General features: G+C 32.1%; 1 protein-coding gene across 1 annotated transcript; it reads right to left on the reverse strand.

Moving 5' to 3' along the window:
* Nucleotides 1-491: 491 nt before the first annotated feature.
* Nucleotides 492-1,427, reverse strand: LOC100932401 (olfactory receptor 10AG1-like). Its single transcript, XM_003774336.1, has one exon. It carries the CDS (start codon nt 1,425-1,427, stop codon nt 492-494), a length of 936 nt encoding a protein of 311 aa, XP_003774384.1.
* Between the last annotated feature and the right edge of the window lie 10,883 nt (nt 1,428-12,310).

Raw genomic sequence — 12,310 nt, forward strand, 5'->3', positions numbered from 1 at the left:
TACTCCTTTAGATTTTAAACTTTTGAGAACTTTCTTTTTCTTATATTTCTTCCCAGTACTTAACCCATTTCTTGCCACATAATGGGCAATTAAAATGTTTATTGAATTGAATATGCACACACACACAGAGAGAGAGACACACACACACAGTTAAAATGATCAATATTTAAAGAAGTAAATTGTGACTAAAAGGAGAAAATATGAATGTTTTTAGGACAATAGGACAAAATATGGTAAAGTTCCACTTGATATTTCTGTTGAAAATAGACACCACTTGAGAAAAAGAACAGTTTCATCCCTCCAGTCAAGGTTTAGTAAAAAACAAACTGGATGTTTCAGACAAATGTTTGGCATTTTTAAATATAAACTTTCATACTTTATTTTTAGTATACTGAAGATCTCTTATGATGGAAAAGAAATCAATTTCTTAGTACCAGTAGGACAAGTAAAGAGTACAAGTGATTTTTTTTCTTTATATTTGATCATATGATTCATGAATCACAACACCTTTGAAGGATTTTCCTTATTGCAGCAATTACATCCTTATTCCTCAGGCTATATATCAAAGGGTTTAACATTGGAGTCACAATAGTATAGAAAAGAGAAAAGACCTTGTCAGATTTCACTGAATGACTGGATTTGGGTCGCAAATACACAATACTTGCAGAACCATAGAATAAACCTACAACCATGAGGTGAGAAGAACAAGTAGAGAAGGCTTTGGATTTCCTAGAGGTTGTTGGCAGCTTCAGGATGGTGGCTAGGATTTTGATATAGGATACGGATATCAAGAGAAAGGGAATCATGACAAAAAAAAGAGCAGTAAAATGAACAGAGAGCTCTTTCTGATATGTGTCCCCACAGGCAACTTCCAGTAATGGCGGAGCATCACAGAAAATATGATTGAGTTTATTAGGCCCACAAAAATTCAGAGAGAAAATCTGGTATGTGAGTCCTATCTGGACTGGAGTCCCAGTGATCCAGGAAGCAATAACAAGTTGGACACATACTCTGTGGTTCATGATGAGAGGATAATAAAGAGGCTTACAGATGGCCACATATCTGTCATAAGCCATCACAGCCAGAAGTAGGCATTCTGCAGCTCCTAGAATATAAAGGAAGCAAATTTGCATAGCGCAGGACAGGAATGGAATGTTTCCCTTCTGAGTCCAAAGGTCTTTCAGCATTCTAGGGAAAGTAACTGATGTGTAACAAATTTCCAAGAAGGAAAAATGTCCAAGAAAAAAGTACATGGGGGTTTGAAGAGCAGGATTGGTTTTAGTAATGACCATGAGGAGACCATTTCCTATAAGTATACACAAATAGATGACTAGGAAAATTCCAAATAAAAGATGTTGGTAGTTGGGAAGATCACCAAATCCCAAGAGGATGAATTCCAGCACTAATGTGACATTGCTTCTTTCCATTTAGTCAATTTCTTTTGTTTATGTAAATATTTATCAGAATCAGCAGCTTTCTTTCCCAAGGCCTCAGTTTCTATGGTAGAAAAACAAAAATAAACAAAAAAAGTATGGAGCAGAGGGGAATACAGAGGATATTGATTAAATGATCTCCCATATTACTCAGCTCATATACAAACATACATATATATATATATATATATATATATATATATATTAATCTTCCATTCATCCATGATTCAATCCATGTTAGGATTTAATGTTTCATTCTTCAAGGTTACTTCTAAGTGTTATCATTCTATTTTCTCTGTCATAAGGACAAAATTATTCAGTGAATTTTGGTTAAATATTGATTGACTCTGTGTCATATAATGTAGTAATGTTCTATCACTCTTTTTTGTGTATTTGAATGAAAAAGAAATAGATCTAAGAGAGGGAATCTAGTAAAAGACTTTACAATTATCCATAAATCTCATATACATCATTTCATAGTTAACATTTTTATTTTCAAAGCAGTTCTCTCCTGATACCAGAAGCTATATAGCTTTCACAAGATATGAAATATATGAAAGAAATTGGATATAGTATTAATTTCCCCACCTAATACTAGTCTTATGTGGTTTCTTATGTTATCCCCTTTTAGCTTTGTTCAATTTTTTTTTCTTGCCTGGAATATTTTTATTAAATAACTGTCATTATCAAAATATTGTAATCCTCTCAAGACCTGTCTCAACTTCAAATTTTTTCCTCTGTATGGAATTTCCTGATCTTATTTAGTAGACATTTCTTCATCTATGAATAAATGCATAATGAGAATTTTATAATGAATTTGTTTACTAGTGGGTACATATACACACACATTTCCCCCTCATGTTGGTTCCATGATTCTAAGTCATTTGACATTAGTCATGCCTTGTATATATATCCATTAACCTTGAACATAGCAGGTAATTATTGAACATGTATTTAAGGAAATACATCATTATTATGAAATGAGTTGAGGAATACTTCCTCTTCACAAATATTTCTTTTTGTGGTTAATGTTTAAAATAACATGTTTATAGATTCATTCATCTGTCTTAACAAATGAATACATTCAATTCATTAAATATTTCTTGTCATTTCAATATTTTATGTGAACTCTTTGTCTATTCAATCCTAATTCAGTGTATATTAAACAGCGGATTTTATATTAAACACAGAAATATATTGGCATGTGTTTGCATATGTGTACATACATACATATATTTATATTTGTATATGTTGGTGTGTATACATGCATGTACATACATATATGGACTTACAAATGCATGCATAACATTACTATGTTGAATTATACTGAATTTCAACTTTAGCTAAGACATGAGTCTGGTAAATCTATTTCATATAGGAAATAAGTAAATTAATGGAGTAGTAATCCTTGGGTTTTTTAATGAATGTGTAGATGCAGGGAATTAATATTTCTTAAAGCAAAATATTAAGAAAGAACCAAAAAAACCCTTCTTTTAATTGAATAAAAGTATGAAACACAATGAATCTATATTCATAAAACACATATTCAAGTCTTTCTTGCTTATAATCTGCACTTTTTAATTTTATAGTGTATTAACTTCCTCATCTATATTATAAAGAGATTAGTATAGGTAACTTCTGAGATTCCTTTCAGGTTAATGTCTATGCTTCTCTGACCTGAGAATATGTCAGTATTATTTAAGCTTTTATTGTCACCTACCTTCGACCTCTATTTCTGAATCTTAGAAAAGACAAATAAATACTTAGTTTTATACTAGATGACATATATGATTGGATTTCATTTAGAGTTCTAACTCCATCATAATGTAAATAAATAAATTGAATTAAGTTATTGCAATTCTCAAGCACTAATTTTCTCATCTGTGAAAGGGTAGCTACCCTTCACAGCTATCAAATATTCATTCAACATCATATTGTTGCAAGCATAGATTATACTGTTTGTTCCTCACCTTCATTCACTAGATTGATTTGCAATTTTTGGGAAGCCCCTCTTTCTTAAGGAAAATGTTTGCACAATATCTATTGTGATTATCTGGTGCTAAACTCTTTCTGTTCACTCTTGTAGAAATATAGATTGGTTCACTAAAGTTAAAAGAACATGTTATAATTTCAACTTGGACAAAACTCTCATTAATCTTTAGACCAGAAAAAAGCTACTCCACTTTAGCTATGTGACTTTGAATAAAATTACCTCATGGGAAAGACAGAAACACAAATAAAACAATAACAACAATAACAAAATAAACAAACATGCAAATAAAGCCCAAGGCTTAGCATAAATATTTGGACAGTGACCTACCTAAAATGTAAGGTCATATGACTAATGATTTCTTGAGGATTTAATAAATTACAGTTCTCTTCACTGAAACACATCTTTTCCTCTTCTCCTGAAGAAGAAAGAGTGACTTTTTGTTTTTGGTCTACTCTATTGTTTTTATTTTCTTTACATTGATGTCATTTACTTGTTCTGGGTTCTTGTCCTGTGACTCTAAAGCATCCTCACACACACTTAAACACACACACACACACACACACACACACAGGTGTCACATCTGAGTAATCGGAAAATTTGCCATTTCAGAAAATACATACCTCTTTCATTACATATTATTTATATGTAAAGAGGAGTCATTCATTTTTCTTTAGCACACTAATTAGGTGGTATGTACTATTGCAAAAAAAAAAAAAGGATCTCTGAAATAACTATCTTTCTAATCAGATTTAAATTAAAATCAACAACAAGAGAGGATTGCTTTCCTTCTACATAAGATATTTAATGATACTTTATTAAGTTTTTCCCTTCCAAGATTTTTTAGATTCTGCTTCATAATTACCATTATCAAATAGGAGTAATATTTAAATATATGTAAATGACATACAGTATCACATCATTTTTAATGGTGAATAAAATGAGAGTTCATTGCAGAGACTGTAATGAAATGATGTATGTTAAGGGAAAAGAATATGAACAATTAAAGAAAATGGGAAAAACAAATTTTAAATGACTCCAGAGAAATGAAATACAACTAGTGAAACAGCAACTACAATAATTACAGTAATTTGAATGAAAGGAAATGTAAAACATGGGTGAGTTCAATTTAATTTCAATGAAATATTTACTCCTGAAAAAAGAAATGCTGAAACATATTTTCTCCCTCTTAGCATTTTAAGTCTGGACAACTATTGTTCTGGAGAAATGATAAAGTTATCACTTGTACATATACATATATTTCCTATATTTGAACTAAAAAAGAATGTTAAATATTACCTTTATATGTAATATGGAAAATATAATATTTTAAAATGAAAGAAAACATTAAAAACACATTTAAAAGAAGTTGTTAATATGGTTTCTTTAATGCTTTCTCCCTTTTAACTGTTTTCTTTCTTACAAGGAATATAAGAATAGTGTTATACTAGGTAATTTAGTGTAATGTAGAAAAAAGTGGAGATATTTAGAAGAAAATAAATGAACTACAGAAACACCACTCTGGTTTTATTTAGATGGCTATAGAGTACATGGTACTATTTTGCTTTTGTTTTATATGTTTTATATATAAGGGGAAGTTCATTTTTTTCTGGGTTTTGTGAGTGTTGGATATTATTGCATATTTCACAACATTCAGGGAGTTTCTAAATGAGTGGGTCGATAAACTTCTCCATAATAAGAGAAGTGGGAAGTAAACAAACAAAATATTTTGCACTTACCTTTATTAGATGATATTAAATAAAATACAGATACTTCCTTTAATTCATAATAGGAAAATAGATTAACAGCTAGCAAAAATAAGGTACTTTAATATTTGGGGAGTTTTTTTTTATTTCCCAAATCTTATTTTATCCTGATACAAGTTCTCCAATATAAGTATTACAGGTATTTCCACTTGACATATTAAGACACTGTGACTCAAATTATTTGAATAACTTGGCTAAGTGTCAGAGAAAGGTTTGACTTCAGGAATGTCATAATCTGTCCATTAACCTGGTTTTTTTTTACTCCCTTAAACATTAAATATATTGCAATGTTCTACCTGAGTTGGAAAGGTGAATCTGCCTCCTAAAAATGATCATTTAGATTATTTCCACACTGTTTAAGTAGAAATGGTGCCTGCCCTTCTATGTTCTCTTGGGACAGTTTTCTCATGGTTCTTATCACCTTTTAATGAGAGTGGTCTTTTGGCTCAAAGTCCAATCTTCTAAATGTCAATTAGTAAGGCAGTATTACATAGTAGAATAATCTGGGGATTTGAGTCAGGGAACAGATGGCAAACATAGCTTTCTTGTTTCCTTATTATGTAATAACTGAAAGGTCTCTACTTTATCTTAATCTTTTCTTCCATGTTTCAATGATAATGTTTTGAATTCTTTGAATAATAGTCTTATTGGAAGAAATTACATATCAAAAGGTAGGACATTTTAACTATAATTTATTATTACAAAATTGATACTAATCAACGCTTTTATTCAATTATTTAAAAATCAACCTGCCTCTTATACTTTAGGACAAAATACAATCTTTTTCTTAGCAGCTATCTGTGAAAGTATACCAGTAACCTGTGCATTGAGGAACAGTATAATCAGAAGGAAACTTGGATTATCAATCATAATTATGGTTTTAAACCCATTTCATTATTTTTAATTGTATAACATTAAAAACTTATTTTCATCACTTATTTTGATCTTATCTGAATAAAGCAGATTGGATTAGATATTTTACATAATTGTCTGCCCTGAATTGTATACTTGAATGAACAGAGAATTACCAATAAACTAAATGAAATAAGATGGAAGAACACTGGGCCAGATCACCTGCTCCAAAACTGAGTCTTAAGTTTCTTTCCTTTCCAAGTCTCCTATTTGTTTAATTGATATACCACCCAACTCTGTCATCGAATATATCTAAGAACTCCTGGATCTTGTCAATAACTTCTGATTAACTCTTAACTCTTATAGACTTTCCCAACTGTCCTGCAGCTGGACTCTCTTGTATGCACACATGTCTATGTTTCTGTTTTGGATTGTGTGTGTGTGTGTGTGTGTGTGTGTAGATAGATATAGATATATAGAAATAAAAATGCATTTAAATGCATATAGCTATAGATAAATATGATTTCATCATTAGAAGAAACCATTAAAATGTCCTTTAGTAGGAAAAGCTTTCCTCTACTGATATAGTAGCACAGTGCATAGAACGTAAGATAGTATTGAGGAAGGCTGATTTGTGAAACAAAATTAAAAAACACACACCACACACATAGACACACACACAGGCACAGAAAACAAGCACCACCAGAAAAAAAAACAGAATTAGAAAATAAACTTTATATCAAGAACATGTTTATAATTAAAATACCAAAAATAAAAAAACTGATAAATCACCAAACAATGTATTATAACAAGCCATTCTTCAAATAAAGAAATTGACAATTGAGACAAAAATTTAACAAGAGAAGATAAAAAATGATAATCAAGTTCATGAAGATATTCTTGAAATCATTTTTTTAATTTATTTATTTAATAGCCTTTTATTTACAGGTTATATGCATGGGTAATGTTACAGCATTGACAATTGCCAAACCCCTTGTTCCAATTTTTCACCTCTTACCTCCCACCCCCTCCCCCAGATGGCAGGATGACCAGTAGATGTTAAATATATTAAAATATAAATTAGATACACAATAAGTATACATGACCAAACTGTTATTTTGCTGTACAAAAGAATCAGACTCTGAAATATTGTACAATTAGCTATGTGAAGGAAATCAAAATGCAGGTGGGCATAAATATAGAATTGGAATTCAATGTAATGGTTTTAGTCTTCTCCCAGAGTTCTTTCTCTGGGCATAGCTGTTCAGTTCATTACTGCTCATTGAATGATTTGGTTGATCTCGTTGTTGAGGATGGCCAGGTCCATCAGAACTGGTCATCATATAGTATTGTTGTTAGTATATAATGATCAACTGGTCTCTTGACTCAGTTATCACTCAGCTTCATCACGTTCATTCTTACAGCTCCATAATATGCCATTCTCTACGATGGATCCATTCAGTTTCAGTTTCTACACTACAAGAGGATGCAATATTCGCATAATAGTCTTCCTCTTAAACTTTGAGAATAAGCTCGAAAGTATCACTGTGCATCCCTTTGATCCAGTCAGTGTTACTACTGGGATTATATCCCAAAGAGATGTATAAAGAAGGCAAACAGTATGTGCAAATATTTGTGCAGTCCTTTGTAGTGGCTAGAATCTGAAACTGAATGGATGATCCATCCGTGAGAATGGCTGAATACATTGTGATACTATGATTTATGCAGAATATTATATGTTCTGTGAAATGACCAACAGAGATTATCAAAAGGCACTAGAGAGACTTTATACACGAACTGATGCTAGGAAATGAGCAGGAACCAGTTAGATGCAGTTAATATACTTCAACACGATTATACTATATGAGTCAGTTCTGATGGACATGGCCATCCTCATAATTTCTTAACGATGATCAACATAGATCATTCAATGGACTAGAATGACAACACTTCGAAGACTATGTCTCCAGAAAAACTGGAGATGCTAAACCATTACATTGAGTCTCCTAATCATATATTTATGCCCTGCATTTTGATTCCTTCCAAGCTATTGTACAATATTTCAGAGTCTGATTCTTTTGTACAGCAAAATAACGTTTGGCATGTATACTTATTGTGTTCAATTTATATTTTATATTTAACATCTACTGGTAAAAAAAAAAGAGAGACATGATGCCAGTAGTATGTCTTGATCAAGGGTATGCACAGTCTTGATAACTTTTTGAGTCATAGTTCCAAATACTCTCAGAATGGTTGGATTATTACAACTCAACAACAATGCATCAATGTCCACAGTTTTCTCGATCCCTCCAACAATCATATTATTTTTTCCTGTCATCTTAGCCAATCTGACAGGTGTGTAGTGGTATCTTAGAGTTGTCTTAATTTGCATTTCTCTGATTAATAATGACTTGGAGCATCTTTTCATATGATTATATTCTTGAAATCATTAACCAAACCCACTTCAGCAAACCAATGAGGGATCCTTTTTTTAAAAAAAAATAATGTTTTCCCATTTATACTCAAAATAGTTTTTATTTTACATTTGATTTTAAGATTTTTAAGTTCCACATCTTTCCCTTATCCTCATCCACAATTATAAAACTACATGTGAAGCTACACACATTTCCATAAAAGTCAAGTTTTGAAAGAAACCTTAGATTTTCCACCCTAATAAAAATAAAAAAATAATCTCAAGAAAAATTAAGTCAAAGATAGAAAGAGTAATAGAGAATGATTTGATCTATATTCAGACTGGATCAGTTCCTTCTCCTGGTATGGATCAGATTTTTTATCACAAGCCCTTCAGAGTAGTTGTGTATTATTGAGAATAACAAAGCCATTTATTTTCTTAGAATGTTCTGGTAATCCTAGAACATTGCTATTACTTTGTATACAATATTTCACTTTGTTCATAGGGAACTTTCTAGGTTTTTTTTTTTTCCTAAAGAGCATCCTGCTCATCATTTTCCAGAAAACAAAAAATGTTCAGAGAAGCATTTCAATTTTTTTAAAGTACTATTGCTAACTGCATTTTTTGCCCCCATTTATTTTCTCTCTCTTTCACCCTATATCTCCTTAAAAAGTGTTTTGCTACTCTCTCAATATGTACTCTCTTCTATCATCCTTCTTCCCTTCCCATATCCTATTTCACTTCTATTTTCCTTCAGGGCAAGATAGATTTCTATATCCCTATTGAACATGCATGTTATTTCCTATTTGAGCCAATTCTGATGAGTGTAAGATTCACTCCTCCTCTCCTTCTGCTCTTCCCCTCTAATGTAAATTTTTTTTTTTGTCTCTTTTTATGGCAGATGATTTGGACCATTGCACTTCTCCCTTTCCTCTCTCACCACTTAATTTCATTATTAAAAAAAAAAGATATTATCCCTTCATCCTCAACTCACACTGTTTCCTCTGTCTATATATACTTCTTCTAACTGCCATAATAAGAAGAAGATTCTGATGAGTTACAAGTATCATTTTCCTGTTAGAATGTAAACAGATAAACTTTATCTTCTTCATTTTTTTATTTTAAAGCTTTTTTATTTTCAAAACATATGCACAGATGATTTTTTCAACACTGACTCTTGCATGGCTTTGTGTTTCTTCCCACTACCCTCTCCCTTAGATGACAAGCAATTCAATATATATTAAACTGCATGTTCTTAGTTCGGTTTTCTGGAGTCTCTGGGAAAAGGCTTCCTTTCAGTTCGGTAATCACCACAAGAACAGCCAAGTGTTGAAATCAAAATACTTTATTATATCCTTCAAAGTCTTATCCCCTTTCCTGGGGCCCAGTTAGCTTTCTTAGAAGCCTTTTGGAATCTTGGTTTCACTGGAGAAGTACAGGAGGAGAGCCTGCCACCAAAGTGGTGTGAGATGGAGTGAATGAATGTGGCAGTGAGTCTCCGGGCTTGTGCATTAGCCTCTCTAGCTCTCTCTCTCAGCCTCTCAGTCCCCCAGGAGCCTGACTGAAGATTGAATGAATCTCTTTCCTTGGTTCTGAGAGCTTAAGCTCCTGCCTCCAGTTCTATTGTCTTCTCTGCCTCTGAAAGCTTCTCTTCTGTGGCTCTCAGTCCCCGCTTATATACTCCACAATGAATATAAACCAATCATCATATCTCTAGGAAACCATTATTGGTTGTAAGATTAAATCAATCATACTGAACTTAGAGTACTATTAATCACCATGATAAACTAGACAACCATTGTATCATTAATTCCACTTAGTACCTTGTTTCAAGTTCAGAGTTCTGGCCTATAATATTAAACATGTTAAAATATATGTTAAATCCAATATGTGTAAACATATTTATACAATTCTCTTGCTGCACAACACAAATCAGATCAAAAATGAAAGGAAATCAGTAAGAAAAAATGCAAGTGAACAACAAGAAAAAAGGTGATAATGCTATGTTGTGATCCACATTCAATTCCCACAGTCTTCTCTCTGAGTGTGATGGCTTCCTTAATCACAAGATCATTGGCACTGGCATCAGTCTTCTCATTGATAGATAAACTTTATTAAGTCCCTTTTCTGATTTTGTAACTCCTTATACTTCTTCAACGTCTTGTAATTGAAAATCAAATTTTCCATTCAGCTCTGGTCTTTTCATCATGAATGCTTGAAAATCCTTTGTTTCATTGAATAACTATCTTTTATTCAGTTGTGCTGAGTGGGTGATTCTTATTGCAATCCCAGCTCCATTGCTCTGCAGAATATCATATTCTAAGCCCTCTGGTCTTTTAATGTAAAAACTGCTAAATCTTATGTTATCCTGACTGAGGCTCCACTAAACTTAAATTGTTTCTTTTTGGATGTTTGCTGTATATTCTCTTTGACTTGGGAATTATGGAATTTAGCTATAATATTCCTGGTAGTTTTTATTTTGAAATCTCAGGCTTTTCCATCTTTTAAGGTAGAAGCAAGGTCTTGGGTAATCCTCATTGTGACTCCATAATATATGAAATGTTTCATTCTGGCTATTTGCAATACATTTTCATTGATTTGGCAATTCTGAAATTTAGGTACAATATTCCTTGGAATTTTGATTTTGAAGTTTCTTTCAGGAGGTTATCAGTGAATTATTTCAGTGGTTATTTTATCCTCTATTCTAGGACATCAGGACAGTTTTCCTTGATGATTTCCTGAAAAGTGATGTCTAGGATCTTTTTTCATCTTGGTTTTTGGGATATCTTTTTTTTTTTTTTAAATAGCCTTTTATTTACAAATTATATGTAGGGGTAACTTTATAGCATTGACAATTGCCAAACCTCTGTTTTTAGGCTATCTAATAATCCTTAGATTATCTCTCCTACATATATTTTCCAGGGCTGTTGTTTTTCCAATGAGATATTTTACTTTTTTTTGTTTTGTTTGTTTGCTTCTTGATATCGTGTTGAGTCATTCATTTCTGTTTCTTTAATTCTCAATTTTAGTGAATTATTTTCTTCAGTTACCTTTTTATTTCCTTTTGTATTTGGCAAATTTAATTTTTAAATGAGTTGTTTTTTGATGGAATTTTTCCATTTCACAAATTCTGTTTTTCAAGGGGTTTGCTTTTTCCATTTTGTTAAATCTATTTTGTAAAGAGTTATATGCTTTTTCTATTTCAATAAATCTATTTTGTAAGGGTTTTTCTTCAAATAATTTGTGTGTTTCATTTTCTAAATACTCCTACAATGTTCTCATTTCCTTTGCCCATTTCTGTGCTACCTAGAATCCTTTTTGAAGTCTTCCAAGAGAGCGCTTTGTGATGGACTCAACTTTTATCACCCTTTGGGACTTCATCTGGAGAGGATTTGCTTTTAATGGTTTTCAGGGTTTGAGGTCTATTCTTTCCTTTCTCCACAAAAATAATCTATGGTCAGAGTTCTTTTCTTTTCTTTTCTTTTTTTTTTTTTTTTTTTTTTTTTTTGCTCAAAAAAATAAAAGTTGATTTCTGGTTTTAGGGTAAAAAATAGATTGTCCAAGCTTCAGCACATTGGCTATGCTGGGTCTGTGCTGATTAACATTTGGTGCTGGATGGGCCTGGCTAGATCCTATATTATTCAGGAGTTCAGAAGCCCACTATTTTCCTTTTGTTTTATCATCGGGTTTTACAATAACATGCTGATCTACTGACTTGCAACCAGGACAGGATAGCCAACAGTGCTGTAGATTACTCCTGAAGCACAGACCCTATGTTGTCCTGGGTCTCTGTGTTGTGCCTGTGCTCATCTGCCTCCCCTTTGTGCCTAGTTGAAAGTGATTTTTTTTCTTAAGT

This window comes from Sarcophilus harrisii, chromosome 6 (genome assembly GCF_902635505.1).
Source record: "Sarcophilus harrisii chromosome 6, mSarHar1.11, whole genome shotgun sequence".
Taxonomy (NCBI): Eukaryota; Metazoa; Chordata; class Mammalia; order Dasyuromorphia; family Dasyuridae; genus Sarcophilus; species Sarcophilus harrisii.